The sequence below is a fragment of the Manis pentadactyla genome, chromosome 4 (assembly GCF_030020395.1).
Source record: "Manis pentadactyla isolate mManPen7 chromosome 4, mManPen7.hap1, whole genome shotgun sequence".
Classification (NCBI taxonomy): Eukaryota; Metazoa; Chordata; class Mammalia; order Pholidota; family Manidae; genus Manis; species Manis pentadactyla.
In genome coordinates this window covers 176,171,782-176,190,921 of record NC_080022.1, presented here as the reverse complement: position 1 = coordinate 176,190,921, position 19,140 = coordinate 176,171,782, and the positions used below count along the sequence as shown (strand labels likewise).

General features: G+C 50.9%; 1 protein-coding gene across 3 annotated transcripts in view; it reads left to right on the top strand.

Moving 5' to 3' along the window:
* PECAM1 (platelet and endothelial cell adhesion molecule 1) overlaps positions 1–18,897 on the top strand; it is a 55,148-nt gene extending 36,251 nt beyond the window's left edge. For 2 of the 3 annotated variants that reach the window (XM_036899939.2, XM_036899937.2), the window contains 3 exons: positions 2,831–2,887; positions 11,410–11,432; positions 16,853–18,897. In XM_036899939.2, coding sequence (XP_036755834.2) covers positions 2,831–2,887; positions 11,410–11,432; positions 16,853–16,882 — 110 coding nt within the window. In that variant the 3' untranslated portion in view covers positions 16,883–18,897. The remainder of the gene's footprint in view (positions 1–2,830; positions 2,888–11,409; positions 11,433–16,852) is intronic. The other variant, XM_036899938.2, reaches the window with a different exon arrangement.
* Positions 18,898–19,140: the final 243 nt, after the last annotated feature.

Sequence of the window (19,140 nt, the reverse complement as noted above, 5' to 3'; positions counted from 1 at the left end):
TCCTCAGGCCTCTCTCTTCCGTGGCTGGGGTGGAGGGAGGAATGGGGACCAAGTCCAGCCCTAACCCTGGCTGGCAGCTGACCAGGCAGTCACTCGGGGTGGAGGAGGGGTGGGAAGGAACTCGTTAAACCCTGTCTGCTGCATGTTTGCTCTGAGGCTGATTGTTGGGAAAACCCCATGACGTGGAAGCCAGCTCCTTCTCCATTACCAGAGAAAAACAGAAGCCACAATAAAGCTCCATCCGGAAACATCCCTGACAGCAGGGACAAACAGCCTGTGGGTCTGGTTTAGTCATTAGTAGGCAGCTGCTGCAGCAGAGCAGCAAGAGGAGGAGAGGAGGCGCAGGGTGGCACGCTCCCCCGCCGTCAGAACCGGGAGGTAGAACACGCGCACACACACATACACACTCATACACACTCAGAGGCCCAGCAGAACTGGGAGGCAGCAGAGAAACCACTGGGCATCTGCATGCCTGGCAGTCACCCCAAAAATTGAGGACACCCTGCTGCCCAGCTGATCGCAGTTATTAGGTGAAGGGGAGTCAGAGCAGCTCTTCAGGTCCAGAGGGTGTTAGAGAGGGTCATCCCCACAGGGACCGAGGGGCCTACTGGCCTCCCCACGTGCCTGGGGGCCGAGGAGTTCACAAGGGTGTCCAGGCCTCCAGGCTTGCCCAGCCCCCTCGCTCCATTCCTCCCCTGCCTCCCCCAGCTCAGCTCCCACTGTGGGGCTGGTCAGAGGCTGAGCTGGCAGTGACCTCAGCATACCTGGAATGCAGCGTCCTGTGTCGTTTATCACAGCCTGTTTGCACAGCCATCTGCCCCACAGCCTGGAGCTCCCGAAAATTGGGACCAGATCCAAGTCACCCTTCCCTTTTTGTCTTCCACGGTGCCCAGCACACAGGTGGCATTAGGATTATACTGGATGAGTGACTTGGCCAGGCTTGACGTTGAGCACAGAGTCTCTTGAGGCTATGGTAGGTCCCCCAGCAGACATGGGGATTCCTGGAGCTTCCCTTTAGACCCCCAAATCTGTGCCATGGAGTGTGGGTGTCTCTGCTGGCCTCTTAGAGAAAGACAGGAGTCCTCGCAGGAGGGCGCTGGTGCCTGAACTGCTCCGTTGAGCACCAACTCTGGTTTGGTGCCTGGAGGAGTCTGCAAGGTCCTGGTCACCCCATGTGCCCCAAGTTCAGCTGGTGGGATCTGAACCATCCCATGGCTCTCCTGGCATTTGGGTCCTGACACAGGAGCCACCACCATTCAGTGTCCAATGAATGATGGTGATTTTAATCCTAAGACCTCAAACCTCAGGGATGAGGGTGGTTATGACAAGACCTTCCTGAAGACCAGAGGAGGTAGAAATGCCTACAGGGACCTTGACCTCAACTGGTGCCCTCACTGTCGTATCAAACCTTTGCAGTGCCTCAGGTAGCTGTGTAAGGCCTGGGATGGGAGGGGCACATGATCTCAGGCACTGGCCTGGACGAGCTGTGGGTCCACTAGGGAAGACAGTTGTGGGGACAAATAATGTCACTGTGGTCATGGGCAAGCATCCCCAAAGTGCTGTGGGAGCCCAGGGGGCCCAAGTAACTGCCCTGTGCACAGGCAAGAGGGGAGTGTGCGGGAGTATGTAGGCATGAGGGTCTGTGCATCCCAGGGCAGGAGCAAAGCTTGTCCTGGGGCTTGGGGGAGAGGAGCAATGGAGCAAAGAGAAAGGGCTGTGTGGGCAGTGAAGGAATGTATTCAGGCTTGGGGTTGAGAGAAGGGGGCATCCCTGGAGCATGGTGAGTCATGGTTTCTCAGTGCAGTTAGAGTCCGTGGACATGCCCATGCCATCCCGCCACCAAGGAGTCACATCCACACGGCTGTGATCATGCTGACAGGAGGTCTTACCCTGTCTGGGACTCTATTTCCTCATCTGTAGAAGGAGAATGCCGACCACGCAGCATTGGGTGTCTTTCTACCATGAGGCTTCCTGGTCCCTTGTGCGGGTGACAGGAACTGGAGGAGCAGCCGGGGTTCATCCTGCTTCCTGAGGGTTTGTGGGGGGTGTGCCCACAAGTGTGTATGCCTGTATGCACATGCTGTGTGTGGGTATGTATACACAACCTGTACACATGCATCAACTTAAACTGCTGGGTTTGTCTCCTAAACCCTTGAGACTCCTCTGGGTGTTGTCCACACCCTGGTCATTGTGTCTGCTGTCCCAGACCACAAGCTCTCCACCCAGTCTGTATATTGGAATGTCCTGAGGAGCTCGTTACAGACACCAAGGCCAGGGCCCACCCCGGACTAATTCAGTCAGAATGGTCTGTGAGGCTCAAGGGTTGGCATGTGAATCAGACCAGCCTTCTGTGTTGTCAGCAGCCTTCAGTCCCAGCTGACCCTTAGAGTCACAGATGATGCCCAGGCTCTAACCCAGAGCTCAGGTGCTTGGGAGACTATAGCCAGGCTCCTGGGAGGGGCTGGCAGAGCAACTGGATGCAGGACACAGTGGCAAGGGAAGAGGGATGGAGCCACCAAGCTGGAGGCTGCAAGCCTGGAATGCGGGCCCTGCAGCCTTTGGGCCCAGGGCTGCCGTGAAGAGGGTGGACCCGCCCCATGAAGGCCTGTTGTCTTGTCCCTCCATGCTGAGAGTGACGCTGGGCAGACCAGGATCTCAGCCCCGGGCTCAGTGGCAACAAGCTCTCCAGGTGCCCCTGGGGATGGGCATGGTGGCGTGGGTTGGGGGAGGTGCAGCCTTGCCCAGGGAGCCTGAGACTTTTTCCTGCTTTGGCAGTGGGCTGACCTGGTGCCCAGAGGCAGCTATTAACCTGTGGCTGGTCCCTTACCAGGTTTGGGAACAAAGGGCACGGAGACGGTGTATAGTGAAATCCGGAAAGCCGACCCTGGTGAGTGAGACCCCCTGACTCCCACGTCTGGGGGACACTTCCCCCAGAACCATCCATGGGGCCTTGGGAGAGGGCAGTGAAAAGGAGGAGCAAAGGAAACCCATAGAGGAGACACCCACCCCTTACCCCAGAGTGCTCTCTCCCCACCACAATGAAAAAGTAGCCAGAGTTTGGTTACATGTACTATTTATTTAGTCAATGGACACTTATTTAGTGCCTGCTGCATTCGAGGCAGACAGTCTCATACGTTCATACCCAACCAACAGGCCAGTTGAACTGGAGTGTGTCCTGGCCTGCGATGTGCTCACTGGATGCTCAGCAGAGTTCCGGACACTCTTTCATGACCCAAGATAAACAGAGCAACCCTACCTGTTCTCAGGTGCCAGCCAGTGAGCCTCCCCTGCTTTTCCCATGGGACTAGTGCTCCGGGGGTCCCAAGGCCTTAGATAGACTCTGTGCTTGGCTTTAAGGACGTTCAGCATCTCTGGCCTTTCTGAGAGCACACTGATTTTGGCATAGGGGTATGGCTCTGCTCCCATCTCCTTTGATTTTCACCTAGACCCACTTCAGTTCCCCGCTGCACTGCGTCCTCATGAGGAGCTTCCTGTGGAACTGAGCACAGTGCCCAGGCAGACATGCAACTGGGGAAGCTCCCAACAGTAATTCTATTCCATTCTGATGAAATGAAGTCCACAAAGACGACTTTTTAAATTCTGAAAATACATGGAAACCCAAACAGCATAAACATTCTGGGGGAAATCTGTGGATATCGTCCTTTGTACAACTGACCTATGCAAGTGGATTCTTTGAAAAGGAGTCATTAACACAGGCCAGGGAACTTTGATAGAGCTGGCCTCCTCCAAGCAGGCTCCACAGACTGGCAGCAGTGGAGGTCCCAGGCCCAGCCCAGACCCACAGAACCAGAATCTCTCCAGAATCTGAATTCTAACAAGTTCCCAGATATTTCTGATGTAGGAATCACCCCTCAATTTTTTTTAAAATGGTATTTTTCATGGGTAGAGCAGAAACTCAGCCCCCTGTGGAACCTGACACTGATGGAATAACTTTCTAACCATTTCCTGGGGAATTTTTGGTGTCCGTATCTCATTTTGCATTCTTAATATACTCAGAGCTAGCCAAATGCAAATTCAGAAATAAAATAGGCTTTCTCTATTCTTCCAGAATAACAGAAAGCAAAGGCTCAGGCAGGGTTCAGAGTTGGTCCCATCAGTAGTTGTGCACAAATACCCCTGGTGCTTTGCTCCTCGTCCCTGGGATTGTCCACTTGATCTGCTTTGCTTATGTAAAAGCTCATCTTTATTGAGGGCTTCCTATGGGTGCTAAATGTCTATGTGACATTATCTCTTCCAATTCTCACAATAAGTCCACTTCACAATTGAGGATACTGACGCATACAGGGGTTAAAACACTTGCCCAAGGTCGTACAGCAAGCAAGCCCCAGAATCTGCCCCCTCTGAAGCCAGACTCCACGCCTCTGACCGCCAAGCTGCCGCCTCTGGTTTGAGGGAAGGGAAGCTGGTGGAGCATGGAGGCCACAGGGCTCCCCCACCCCACAGGTGGCCTTGGGGTCTGCAGTCACCTGAGACTACCACTGGAGGCCCGTGCTTGGCTGGTGAAGGCCACACCCAGTGTGGATTCCAGAGGGTCTGCATTAGTGGCTCTGCACATGAGACTCACAAGAGACAGATTGACGAGAGAAAAGCAAAACAGCGATGAGTGACCCCGTGGAGTTGTTGGAACCTGGAGCTTATTTAGCACGTTAACCAAGAACGATAAATTTGTAGAGAAGTAACAAAACAAAGGAAAAGTGGTTCCCAGGGTGGCGAGCTAGGGGGAAGCTGACGGAGTCAGGTTTGTTTGTGCAGGTCCATCTTGGCAGTGACTTTCTGTCTTCATGGCCATAAAACTTCTCTGGAAGAGGGGATTTATGGGAGCACTCATTTCCCAGAAGTTTCTGCTTTTAGTCAGATAAGGGAAGCTCCTGCAAAGCTTCTCTCTGCATCTGTTGATTCTCATCTGCCTCCAGTTCAAAATAATCCGTATGCCAATTTTGTGGTGGCATATTCTGATTTCTTACATCTGCTTTAGGGCAGCTGTTCAAGCGGGTTCTCTCAAGGGCCCCAGGCTGGCTCTAGATGCCTGAGTCCTCAGTCCCAGGCTACTGGATGGTGACTGCTCCCTCTGGCCTCCAGCTGGCCTGGACCACATGCACTGTAGAACCCAGCCCTGTAGGGATTCAAGGGGGTGAAGCGCCCTGTTTTTCTGGGAGACATCCAAGCCCCAGTCCTGGGGCTGCCACTTACTGGCTGTGTGACTTTGCTCCAGGTGCCTAACCCCTCTGAGACTCAATTTCTTCCACTGTTAAAGGGAGATGGTATTAAACGAGAAAAGGAGATGGGATAGCATCAGGGGAGATGGTGCTAATTACCCCCAAGCCAGCAGTCAGTGTATTATCCCTACCACAGGGTGAGCACTCGGTCCATTTTTAGCTGAAAACACAAGAGGAACTTGAGCCCTCAAGTTCAGTACCATGCTGGGCTGAGACCAACGCCACCTCCCGACCCCAGGCCAGGGCACTCCCCCAGTGCCATTTGGGCCATCAGAGGTCAGGTGGACCTGTGTCCCTCTGTAATCTGTCCTCTAACCTGGCAGCTGGCTCCTGCCCCGGGGGAGCGTAGAGCGAGCCCTGGGTCTTACAGCCAAGACCATAGCATGGTTTGGAAAGCCAGTGCCCCTGCCTCACTGGGGAGCCTCCAGCCCTGGAAGCCAGGAGACTTTTTGTTTCTGAGCATTTCTACTCAGTGGAGGCCTCAGGGGTGGAGGCCTCAGGCCTTTTCTGATTTCTCTGCCCTCTTTCTTGCTTTTCCTCTTGCTGTCAGATGCTCACTTAATCCTCAAAGTCACCATGGAGTTGACAGAGGCTCTCATTACCATTCCTACTCTGCAGATGGGGAAACGGGCCCAGAGGTGAAGTAACCGGTCCCCAGGCCGGCAGTGGCGGGGCGGGGATTGTGCAGGGAGCCTGGTGGCAGGCCTTTGCCGGCCACCTTTCCTCTCTGTGCTGCCAAACCGATTGGCTGCCTGCTTCTACATTTTCTAGACTTCTTTGGTTTCCACATTATCATCAGCTTAATTAGAGGATTCAACTCTGTTAGACATCACAGCCTGGTGTGGCCTGGGTGACTCTGGGTGAGTCACGGAACCTCTCGGGACCTTAGTCACCTTCTTTGTGAAATGAGGGGCCTGGGCTCAGAGCTAATCAAGGGTTCTCCACGTTTGTTAAAACACAGATGGTATGGCACTACCTCCTCGTTTTGATTCAGTAGGTCTCGGGGGGCCCGAGCATTTCCCACACACCGCTGCTGTTGGCCTGGGGACCACACTTTGGGAACCACAATCCAGCTGCTCTGAGTTCCCCGCTGACTGTATCACTCTAAGTGCTGCTCTGCTTCCTGTTGGAAGGGATAGAGTCTTCCTTACTTCCCAGCAATCTCAGAAGGATTGCACAGGGTTGGCCGGCAAAGATAATGCAGAAACGTGTGTGTGTGTGTTGTGGGAGGAAGTGACCCACAATAAAACGAGGTCCCTGGCAGGAGTGAGCCCCTGAGTGCAGAGCTGAGTCTTGCGACTTCTCCTTCTCAGTCTTCTGTTCTTCCCGTCTTAGCTTCTCAGTTCCCCCTACTCCTCCACCAGTGGTGCTTCAGGGCTGGCTATTTTGGGAAATGGCTCACAGGGCGTAGTTCTGGCTCGTAAACCCCTTTTTCCCCTGAGTGATACAGAGGAAAGCTGCTCTTCTAGATAAGCAAAAGGGCATCAGAGGGCTGCCTGCAAGGCACAGCCCCAGGATGGGGCTCTGGGCGGGACCCCAGACAGCGTGGGGCTGCTGGCTGAGGAGTGTTGGGGGGTCTCCTAGGCTGTGGGAGGCCCCGGGTCTGCAGTCTCACCTTTAGGCTCTAAGCTGTGATAAAATATACATAGTGCTTGCCATTTGAACCACTTTTAAATGTAAACTCCGTGGCAATAAATGTACAACCATCAGCACTATTCCTCTCCAGAACCTTGTCATCTTTCTGAACTGAAACTCTGCACCGCTTTTAACACTAACTCCCGACTTTCCCCACCCGCTGGCAAGAGCAGTTCTACTTTGTGTCTCTAAGCTTAGCTTTTTTTGTGTGTTAGACAAGGTGGTTGAAAGAATGAACTTAAGTTGCCTCCCAATTATAGAGTCTCAGTGACCTGGCATCTGGAAGTGACTGTCATTTCTCTAGGCTGTGGTCAGTCCAGGACCATCCCCCTGAGCACGGTGGGGAGGGACAGTCAGTCACTTCTACGAGTTACTCCATGGGTCCTTTGCAGCCAATCCTAATCCTTTACCCACTCTTGACTCCAAGACCCCAAAGGTATTTGCTTGTAAGTCTGAGTTTTCTCTTCAAATTCAATCAAGTCATGGATCTCAGGGGCCAACTTACTGTGTTTCTGCTGCATGCATGTTGGCTGGGGCCCAGTCTGGAGGGTTCTCTGTATTGCAAACCTAATGGAAAATCCTGAGTAAGGGATGTAGCCTGGGATTTGGTCTCAGCTCTGCCCTTATCACATTATATGATGTGGTCCCCACCCCTTACCTCTCTCTAGGTGTTAGTTTTCTTGTTAAATCTCAGTAAAATGCTCCTGACCCGTGTGGAACTGCTGCAGAGCGAACATCTCAGTGTTCCTTGGGAGTGTGTGTGGCCCTCAGGGTGGGTAAGGACTGTGGTGGGCAGGAGGGTTCTATGAAGTGGAGAGAAGGGGGGCATCAGCATCTCCCGCTGGGTATTGGCCATGGCTGGGCATGTCTGCTATTCTATTTGGAGCCTACTATTTTGTTGACATACAGCTAAGCTAACATCTTGTTCTAGCAATTAACTCAGTAGTTTAGGGCAAAGAAACCTCTTGATCTTTGAGCTTTTTCCCTTTCCAACTGTTAGATGGTTTTTTGCTGCATGTAGGGAAGACAGGAGAATCTCAGAACTAGAATTATATCAGTAAGACACTAAACTGAGAGATGCCTGAGGAGAAGGGAAAGCAAGCCCTGGGACACAGCCAGACAGGTTAAGAAAGAGCTTTTGCATTTCAATAACTATTATTTTCTTAGGGGAATGGAGAAAATGCTGATAATTTGCTCATTATTTAGTCTGCAAGCTTAGCACTTGAGGCTTTTTAAAGTTCCTATTCCCTTTTCAATTATTGGCCTAAGATTAGGATCTGCAAACCCCAGTCAGCAATAGTGGTGTACTTATGGCTTATGATTTGGCTTTCCAAAAATGGGGAGTTAGTTTTGTTGCACTTAGTAAGCAGTAATGCAGATGGTCCTAAGCAGTAAGCATTTAAAGGAAGCAGTCCAGGTTACAATTTAGGACCCTTCTCTCTTAACACTTAATTGAACCAATTTGCTCCCGTGTCCTGGAGCTTCAGACTCACGCAGGACCATGTGTTAGGCACCTGAGTCCTCCTGATGCAGCAGGTGGTGGTCTCCCAGGCTCGTCCAGAGCTTTGGTACTCTGGGTTGCAGGGGAAAAAAAGTGTCAAAAGCTATACTCTTCCTCCACAAAACTCTCCTCTCATCTGTCATCACCTCCTTCCTTCTACTGGTGCCAGCTAATCCCAGGAAAGGTTTGGTTTTCTTTTGCTCCGCCTTGTTCTCCTAGTGTTAAGCCTAAAAGAGAAATCATAGCTGGGTGGGTGGGTCCTCTCCATAAATGCATGGCTATCCGTGGCTTTCTCAGCAACCTCACTCAGCCTGGTTGCAGTTTCTGGCTAGCCAGGAAGGCTTGTATGTTTATCCTTATTCAGCACTTGACATTTTATAGTGCTGCAGCTCATTCTGAAAATAATTTATATAATAGTTTGCAGGTCATCCAAAGCAAACCCTATTAGCGTACATTTACGCTGGATTTTAGGACAGAAGGGTAAAGTGGTTTATTACAGTGAGCAAGGCAGTCAGATTCTTCCCTATGAAAGAGCACTTGCTTAGGAGGAGATTCCCACCGCTTAGAGTGGTGGCTCTCAAGCAGGAGATGTTCGCCAGTGTCTAGAGACATTTTTGGTTGTCCTGATTTGTGGGGGAGGTGGGGTGTTACTGCACCTAAAGGGGGGAGGCCAGGGACACCGCTAAACATCCCACAGGACAGACCCCACGACAGAGAATTAGCCCAGAATGATGCCAATACTGCCAATGTTAAGAAACCCTGGCTTAGAGGAATTCATCCCCTGTGAGTCCCCCAAGGGGACACCTGCTTTTCCTCTCTGTAAGCTTTGTGTCCACCTCGAGAGTGTCCTGGGCCCATCCCACCTGACAGCTTGAGGCCCTGGGAAGAGATGCTGAATCCCACACCACACACTCCCCTGTGTTTTGGGTCACACAGGGCCCACCTTCCCATCTGAGCACAGCTCACTTAGCCTCTACCTTCTGCTTTCTCTTTGCCTGGAATGTAGAGTTCCTGATGTTTCCTAAGGGGGCAGAAATCCAAAATGCTCAGGGTAGTGGTCATCGAGAAAGAACCAAAGAACAGAGGGCCTGTGTACTGCCTGCCCTCTGGGAGGAGAGAAGAGCCCTTGAAGGCCTGCCCCCCACCCAGCGCGTGAGGCCTGGAACAAGCCGGGCCAGCAGGCACCGCTAACCCTGCCCCAGGGAGCCATTTCCTACTTCAGAATACGAGAGGGTAAAAAAGCACTGCAAGGAAAGAAAATGGACACTATCCACCAGATTCTGTTTTTGTAGTGGCTGCTCTGCTACCAAAACGAAGCAAAAACTCTAAGTGTTCATGAACTTGGTCTTCTGCCAGTATTACCGGCATGTTCAAATTTTTAGCATTTTGTGTTCATGTTGCTTTAGGAAATGCATCCTGAGGCTCTTTCCCTCTTGTGTCTGATTTCAGAGCCCTTGGGGTTTTGGGGGGACAGGAAGCATGGGGTCCTTTGGGTCCTCCCAGGCCAGATTTGGGCTGGGGGTGGGGGTGCTGCCCATGCCTTGCTCAATATGTGGAAGTTTACACAATGGCTCGACTCCGTGGTCGGGCTGATTCATCCCTGTGGCCGCTGACGCCTGCCTCTGGCCCAGCCAGGACAGAAGGGAGCCCCTTAGGGACTTCTGGCCTTGTTCCCTCTGGAGGGAACGCACAATGGAGCTGTGATAAGACAGGGCTGGAGGGGGAAGTGCACTTGTGGAAACAGGATATTTTTAAATTAGAGCAAGAAACAGAAGGGTTGTGACTCCCATTGTGACAGATGGGCCTGAGACTGCCCAAGGCGCAGGGTTTGGGCTCCAGCAGCGGGGCAGAAACTGAGGCCCCTTGGGGTGCCTCCCTGGAGGAAGACTAAGGACTTGGGGCAGGCTATGGCCGTCCACATCACCTTCAAGAAGGGCAACCACCCCCAGTGCCCACACCTCCTCTCCAGGCAGTAAGAGGCCCCCACAGCTTCCCTGTCATCAAGTCTGTGTTGGTAACGTGCCGTTTGGGGCATTGGCCCAGCGTGTGAACCACTGCCCATTCTGGAACTCCGCTATTAATAGGGGCTTGGTCCTGTCCAGAGCGCCAAAAACCATCCCCTCTTGCCTCTTGTAGTGGAAACCATCTCTAAACAGTGCAGGCAGGGACCACGCCCCCTCAGTGCAAGGCCTCCAGTTCCCAGGAGCTTTTCTCCCCGCCCCACATTCCCCGTGCTGACGTTAGCCCAGGGCCACTTTCAAACTGCGGCCTGGCAGGGCCCGCTGGACAGCTGAGGCGAGGCTCCCCAGGGGAAGGGCTGTAGTGGCCAAGAGTGTCAGCAAGGTTTATACCTCTGGTCCATTGATCCCACTCCTGGGAGTGTACAACTGGTATGAAATAATGAAACAGCTTTATTCCCAAAGAGGATACTAGCAGTGTTATTTTAAAATAGCAGAAACTTGGAAAGAACCTGAATTTTTAAAGTAAGGAGCTGGGTAAGTAAACAACTGTACATAATTTAATGATTATTATGCAGTTCCTAACAATGATGTTTAAGAAGATACCAGATAAATCATGTTATGTACAAAAGGATATTAAATGACATATAGTGTACAATTATAACTCTCCCAAAATGCCTCATCATAGTAGAAATGGGCTGGAAGATGAGAGTGTCGAAAGAGTTTGAAGAGTAGAACCAAATATAATTTTTATCTGCTAATTTCCACTTGGTTATATAGCTTTCAGCTTTTTTCCTTATAATAATATGTGGTGTTAATTTTTTTAGAAACTGTTTAAAATGTCAAACGAGCTGTCAGAACTTCATATGCTTGTCACATGGAGCTACAGGGCCCAGAGGAAGCTCTCTGTGGGCAAAGGAGCCATAAACCAGGGTGCCCAGAAGCTTGCAGGCCTGGCATCTGCATCTGCACCCCCGTCCTCTTTACTTGCTCTGTTCCTGCCATGTTTGGTGGGGCTGGGGAGGAGCCTAACACAGTCTTTGCATTGCTTATCTCCACATTTTCCTTTGTTTTGCAGGTTTCGTGGAAAACCGATATTCTGTAAGTACTCATTTCATAAAAATTCTTTTTCAAAAATACTCCATTGAGCAGTGAAATATTTCGACTTGCCCAGGTTCTGCATTCCCATTCATTACAGCCCAGAACTGACCTTGTCTGTTTTAGACCAGGAGCACAGGTCGTCTGACTAGCCTGAGCGGGCGGAGAGTCGCTCATCAGGCTGGCCAGGTGTTCTGGGCCACTTGTGATTTCAAATATCCTCTCCCACTGTCTCCATCATTGCATCTCAGCCCAAATATGAAGCGTGACCCTGGTACTGCCCCCCTAGGATCAAGAATGAAGGGCTCTATCTCCAAGTGAGCAAAGTACACATTTCCTCCTGGTCCAGGATTCAGGCTTTGGAAGCAACGCAGGCTCAGGGATAGGCTTGGAGGAGTTGAGGATCCAGCAGCTCATTTCAACTCTGAGAGCCCATGTCAGTCAACCCTACACACCAGGTTCTCCACTGCAGGGGACACCCAGGGTCCTGACCCAGTGGGGGACACAGACTAGTTATCTCTGGCGAGAAAGCAAGGAGCTAGCAGCTGCATTAGAGACCATGGAACACCAGCCAGCGGAGCTTCCTTCCACCTGGGTGGTGGTCTCCTGACCAAGGAAGGGGTCATGTGGGTAGGCCCTGAGGGGTGAGTCGGCTTACAGCGGTGTCCCGGTGGGAGGGTCCGCAGGAGCAAAGTGTGAGGGACGGAGCAGCTTCAAGCAGCTCAGAACAGGGGGAGGAGATGGTGGCCAGACACGAGATAGGAAAGCTAAGTGAGGCTGGTAGGTGAAGGACCCTAACGCCTCATTATGGGGTTTGATTCTGTAGGAAATAGAGGAGTTAGGAAGCTGCTACTTCGTAGATGGGAATGTTTAAGAGAAACGCAGAGGTCCAAGTTCAAATTTGGCAAAGACCTGTCATCCCCATCTTCCTACACACAACCTTTTTATGAGCTGCCCAGCAGTGCAGGAGTTAACTCACTGGGCAGCTAGTTACCTTAAGAAATGAGGAGTTTGCTTCCCAAACTGCTTCTTTAAGGTCTGGGAAGAACTTGAGGCAAGATTGTTGGTAGCCTTCCAATGGGCCACTGGCTTCCTTTGTCTGGCCTGCGTCTGAATTTGTGTAAAAAACAAAGAACTCATCGTGCCTTTGCTGGGCGGGGAAACTGCTGACGTTCTTCTGATGGAGGAAAGCTTTCAGTTTAAGGAAAAGAGGACTTTTTTCTAGTCTAAACCACTTAAGCTCCTGAAATCAGAGACTGTTGCAATGGAAAGTCACGGAGCCCAATTTATAGATGAGAAAACCAAGGCCTGAATCGGCAGAACAGCTTGCCCAGGGTCACCCAGCTAGTTAATAGCAGAGGCAGGACTGGAATCTGGGCCTCCAGACTCCCCGGCCAGTCCATGACATGAGGCTCCCTTCGAGAAGCAATGCCACTGTTCCAGCCGTCACAGCCTCGGGAGAGTGGGGAGTGAGATCCTCGCTCCGTGGCAGCGTGGGACCCAGGGAAAGAGGTGTTCTCCTGCTGCAGAAAGCATGGCTGTGCCCGCCCAAGGCGGGTCTACCGGACCTGCAGGACTGACTTATTTACTTTGTCTTTAATCCAAATGGTTTTTCTGGACAAAGGCTGTGAGCTCCGCGACAGACAGAACTTTCCCTTTCCCCAGAAGCTGGCCTGTGGGCCCAGAAGTCAGCTCCTAGGATGCTCTAGCACGGCTGGTCCTGCCCCCCAAAATAGTAAAGGCTTTTGGCGGGAGCACAGGCATTTCCAGCCATTGGGAAAGGGATTTTGAATCTTAAGTAAATGCATTTTGTTTATAAAAGAAGCAGGTATGGTTTCCCTAATAATCAGCTGGTGAGGGTCAGGAGAAAATTGATTGAATTGCCCAGCAGGGAAATGGGAGGGGATTTCCTTCCTGAAATCAAACCTGGCGATCATTCCCAGTTGTTTAATGGCCCTTGCTTCTGAAAACATATTGGAGGAAATACCTTAACAATGAGATAGCCACTTAGCCAAATACTAATTTAGTATTGTTTGACTTGCTTCAATGGCACATTCTGACTTTATTTTTCCTCTGCCATTTTTGCCTTGTTTATAAATTGTGTTTGTGGCCCAGGCAGACAGATAACGTGAACAAGAACACCCTGTACTTAAACGGAAGGGGTGAATCTGGGCCTGCGTGGGTCTTAGGCTCTTGGAGAGAACCTTGCTGTCTTGCTGGAAAAAGTTCCTGCTTCCGCCTCCTTCCCCCTGGCAGCCAGCAGGCAGCTGGGCTGCAACGGGAACTGCCCAGGGGTTGGGATCAAGAGGCTAGAGTGAGTTCCAGCTCCCCAGCCACCTTGTGGGTGATCAGTCCTTCCTTCCTCAACCCAAAGCCTCCCAATCTGTAAAATTGGAGATGATGAGGACAGAAGCAGTAGGCTACCTGTTTGGAGTTTCCTAAGAGTTAATTGAGAAACACACGTGCCAAAGTGCTTTTTAAACTACCACAAAAAGCTAGTTGATTATCTTTTTATTTATTTATTTATTTATTTATTTTGGTATCGGTAATATACAGTTACATGAGCAACATTGTGATTACTAGCTTCCCCTGATTATTAAGTCCCCCCCACATACCCCATTACAGTCACTGTCCATCAACATAGTAAGATGCTATAGGATCACTACTTGTCTTCTCTGTATATACTGCCTTCCCCGTGCCCCCCCACTACATTATGTCTGCTAATCGTAATGCCCCTTATTCCCCTTCTCCCTCTCTTCCTACCCACCCTCCCTAGTCCCTTTCCCTTTGGCAACTGTTAGTCCATTCTTGGGTTCTGTGAGTCTGCTGCTGTTTTGTTCCTTCAGCTTTTGCTTTGTTCTTATGCTCCACAGATGAGTGAAATCATTTGGTACTTGTCTTTCTCCACCTGCCTTATTTCACTGAACATAATACCCTCTAACTCCATCCATGTTGTTGCAAATGGTAGGATTTGTTTTCTTCTTATGGCTGAATAATATTCCATTGTGTATATGTACCACATCTTCTTTATCCATTCATCTACTGATGGACTTAGGTTGCTTCCATTTCTTGGCTATTGTAAATAGTGCTGCGATAAACATAGGGGTGCATCTGTCTTTTTCAAACTGGGCTGCTGCACTCTTAGGGTAAATTCCTAGAAGTGGAATTCCTGGGTCAAACAGTATTTCTATTTTTAGTTTTTTGAGGAACCTCCATACTGATTATCTATTTTAAAGTTCTTTTCATCAAACACTCTGGCAGTATGGAGTATGGATGGGGGATTTACTTCACTTCACTTAGTCTTGAAATGCCCCTGTCATATCAAGGGACTCCAGCAGTTGTTCCCCAAGGCACAGGATTCAAGGAAAGCCAGGCTTTGGCTTACTAATCAGAAGACTGCCTTAACACTTGACTTCCCCCTGATTAGCCATTTACTAGGGTGTCACTCTGGGCAGATCCTAAACTCTCAGGGCCTCAGTTTCCTGATCTATAAATTGGAGGTAATAAAATCCCCTCACCTGGTTGCGAAGATTAAATGAGCATCTAGGACAGACCTGGTTTGTAGGAAGTGCTCATAAGGGGCACATTCTAGAAGCAGAAAGTAGAGATCCCAGTAGTGTTAGAAACAAAGTGAACTTTGAGAGCGTCCACACCACATTCTAGCCAGAAGGGGGGCCATCTCCTAGCTGTACGTGGGTGGCTGATGGCCAGCCTTTGATTTAAACATAAGCAAGTGCAGACCTTGGATGTGAACTTGTTAACCTTTACTTCAAAACCCCTTCCCATCCGTGGGGCTGGTCCTACAGCAGCTGCCCAAGCACGTGCTTCCCCCGGAGAGGGACGGGGAAGGTGTCTAGGGAGGGACTTGGTCTGGGGCCTGCATAAAGGCTGGACACCAGGGTCACCTCTCAAGACAGACCAGAGGAAATGAGGCGAGGGAAGCGGCCAGGGCTGGCAGGCCTCCAGCCCCCTGAGGCCAGCTCAGCTCTCTTGGCCCACTTGCCTGGGTCTCTCTTGGCAGAGGAGAAGGCAGAGCGCTGGCCTGCCAGCTGGAGCCCCTCAGACCTGCTTCCTTTTCCGAGGGCCAGAACATGCCAGGCACTCTGTCTTCGCTTCACCCTCAGGGAGCCAACCAGCCTGGCTGTGGGGTCCCCAAGACCTCGTGAGCTCTGCCTGCAGCAGGGGGTCCTGTGCTCACAGAGGGTCCAGGGTCATGCACTCATGCTGCCTGCTCTTCGAGGCTCACTGTTGCCTTGGACCCTTCTGCTCCAATATTTCCCAGCAAGCTCCATTCTTGCCCCCTTGCACCATCCGTTTGTCAAAATCTGCCGCACCTTGGAGGCCAGCGCCAGAGCCACCTCCCTGAGGCGTTCTGTGACCGGCTTCGCTGCTCAGCCAGGGTCCCCTCACCACCTCCAAACTCGCTCCGGGTGGATCTCTTCCTCCTATTTCAGGGCAGCGGTGTTTGTCTGTAACGGGGAGGGAGTACCGTGTTTGAGGGCAGGGCCTGGCATCCTCCGCATAGAGAATTGTGCCTGGGTCAGAGGAGGGCCCAGTCACTGATGGGAGGGCGGGTGACACCTGCCACATGAGGCAGGTAGAGAACACTGCAAGATGGCACATGGAATCTTTTTTTTACTTTTTTTGTGGTGAAACATACACAACATAAAATTTAGCATTTTTAACTGTATAGTTCAGTGACATTAAGTACATTCACATTGTTTGCACCATCCCCACCATCTATTCACAGAACTTTTCCATCATTCCGAACCCAACCCTGTCCCCGCTGAACACTGACTCCCTGGCCCCGGGCCCTGGCAGCCACCTCTCTGCTCTCTGTCTCTGGCTTTGGCCACTCAGGGCACCTCATGTAGGTGGGACCCCACGGGGTTTGCTCCTTTTGTGTCTGGCTTATTTCACTTAGTGTAACATTTTCAAGGTTTATCCATGTTGAAATGTATCCAAATTTCACTCCTTTTTAAGGCAGAATCATATATTTTTAAAACATTTAAGTTTGATTATTTGAGTTAAGTCCTTCATTTTTCAAATTGAAAAACAGACCTTGAAAAGGTCCATCTCCTGTTAGAGGCAGAGCTGGAGCAAGAAGCCGGGTCTCTCCTGACTTCACAGGTGCAACCCCCATGGGCCAGCGCCGGGCACACAGTGGGTCCTTGATGAAGCTGGTTGATAGCTGGCTGTGCAGCAGGTCTGTGGGAGGAGAGGCCACAGTCCGCGGAGCAGGCACGGAGGGAAGGGAGAAAAGCGCGCGGGCAGGAGCCTCCCTTGTCGGGGGTCCAGCCGCTGACAGTGCCCTATGAGTTCCCTTGCCAAGCGCTGACTGCAGTTTGGCACGTCTTTCCCCCAGACCACTCTTCAGTCCTAACGGGTGTGACCGTAGCTTGTCTTGTCTCTTGTCGCTGCAGAGAACGGAAGGCTCCCTTGATGGAACTTAGGACTTGGGAGGAGACGCTCCTCCCGGGAGGACACCCACATTCCAAGAGGAGCAGATGATTCCTGTGTTCCAAGAGCTCTGTGCGTTATTTATGAACCTGCCCTGCGCCCGCTGACCGTAGACTTCCTCAGGCCAAGTTCCCAGTTCTTAAATCCATCTTAGTCCACTTGTGTTGGGTATAAGGAGAGACAGCAGCGCTGGTTCCTTTCCCACACGGCCCACCTCCCACCAGGCCGACGCACACGTGGGAGGGGGGAGCAGCAGGAGTAGGTTCCGAGTAAACAGGCCATGGGATATTTTGAAACTTGAATATTTTGCCTTGTACAGAGATGAAGAACTCTTCCAAGTACCCTCATGCACATAAACCTGTCTTTGTTTTGCAGTCAATCACTCCTAGTGCAGGGCCCGGCTTAGGGGCTAGTTTTTCTCTTTGCCTTGGGTCCTTCCAAGGCCTGTGGTTCTGGGGAGTTCTTGTTCCTTGGAAGGACACAGACCAGGCAGCTGCACCCTGTCCCCTCTATGACTTCACCTGCCACAGAGGAGAAAACCGCGCTGGTTGGGAGTGACCCTTCTGAGATGCCAGCTTGGAGACAAGCTTCACTCTGGACAACGCACAAACTCGAAAATGAAATTGGACAAAGCACAGATGTTCTTATGCTGTTCTCCTATACCCTTTCTTTCTCTTCCTGTACTGTGCTGAAGGCTAAGAGACAGGAAGATGGTTGCCTACAGCAAATAGTATTTTTAATAGAAAAATGAAATGCATATTTTTCTCACTAATTTTTTTAATTTATTCCTTGCTAAAGAAATGGTCTCCTGAGGTCTTAAGATGTCTCTGATGGTGTCTTGAGTGGGTGAGTGGATGAGGGGCTGTGGCCATTTTGCAGTGGAATTTCACGAGTGATCACACCTAACCGAAACCACTTCCCCCACCTGCCTCAATGACACAATTGCAGGGACCCTGTAGGGTGTTGTGTTAAATAAATTTGACCTATACTCTTCACAGACCTGTGAAATGTCATCTTCTGAGAGGCCACGTGCCTAGAGAATATCTGTAGTGCTCAAGGGCTCCTCACGCCTTCTGAAGTCACAGAGAAACAAGCCGGTCTTACCAGCAGCCGGTCTCACCCAGGTCAGGGGCCTCTGTGGCCTCCAGTGAAGTCAGGGCCAGAGTTGGTCTGAGTCTCAAAGACTGAGTCATTATTATCCACTGAGCAAAAAACAACAAAACCCCAAAACACCCAGGATACCCAGGTAAATTTGAACTTCAGATAAACAATGAATAATTTTTTTAGTATAAGTCTATCCCTTGTAACATTTGGGATATACTTATACTATGAAAGTAGTCATTTATCTGAAATACAAATTGAACTAGGCATCTTATATTTTACTTGGTAACCTTCCAGCAAAGCACCCTCCCATCCTTCTGAGCCTCAGGACTCAGCCTCTCCAGTGGCCCCCGATCAGACCTCTGCCCGACACCAGGTGCCCGTCCGAGCACCGCCCCACTGGGCTGAAGGCAGGGGGAGATCCGAGTGTGTGTCCTAGCGCTGCCGAATCACAGCTGCTGGAGTCTGAAGGAGTCGCTTAGCCTCTGGGCTGCAGATCCTTCATCACTGAAGTCTGGAGATTAGACTAACAACTGGAGGGTTTAGCTTCCTTTGAAAATATAATGAAAGCCATGGACTCACACACACACACACGCACACACACCCATACACACACATACACATCATATTACAAAAACACCATTTCCCAGTTTTCGGGACCATGGACTCAGGTTGGGTGCAAAGGACTGGATGATCTCTAACGACCTTCAAGTCTGATAGTTGACATGCCAATGGCGTCCTAATGTCATGATGTAAGCCAGCATCCAGGCCTGAGCTGTCACTTAACTAAGGCACCAGTCACCAGCTCCCAGAGAGGCTGTTTTCTCGTGGTGGAACTTGTTAGTTAGAGCCCCCTCTCATGTCCCCGTGTTGTAATAGGTCAATAAAGGACTTAAGATGCTCCTCAGATGCATAGTGGAATTTTTTTCCCTCTTCTGAGGAGCCACAAGAGGTCAGCCGCCCATTTCATGGGCATATACCGAGTTCTCCATCGGCATTTGATAAATAAATGGGCTCTCACACTCTGACACAGACTCAAGATGGGTGACATGACTCCAAGGTGAACAGTCGTTCATTAAAGCAGTAGTTTTCCACGAGGGTGATTGTGCCTGCCAAGGGTCACTGGGCAGCGTTCAGAGACATCTTTAGT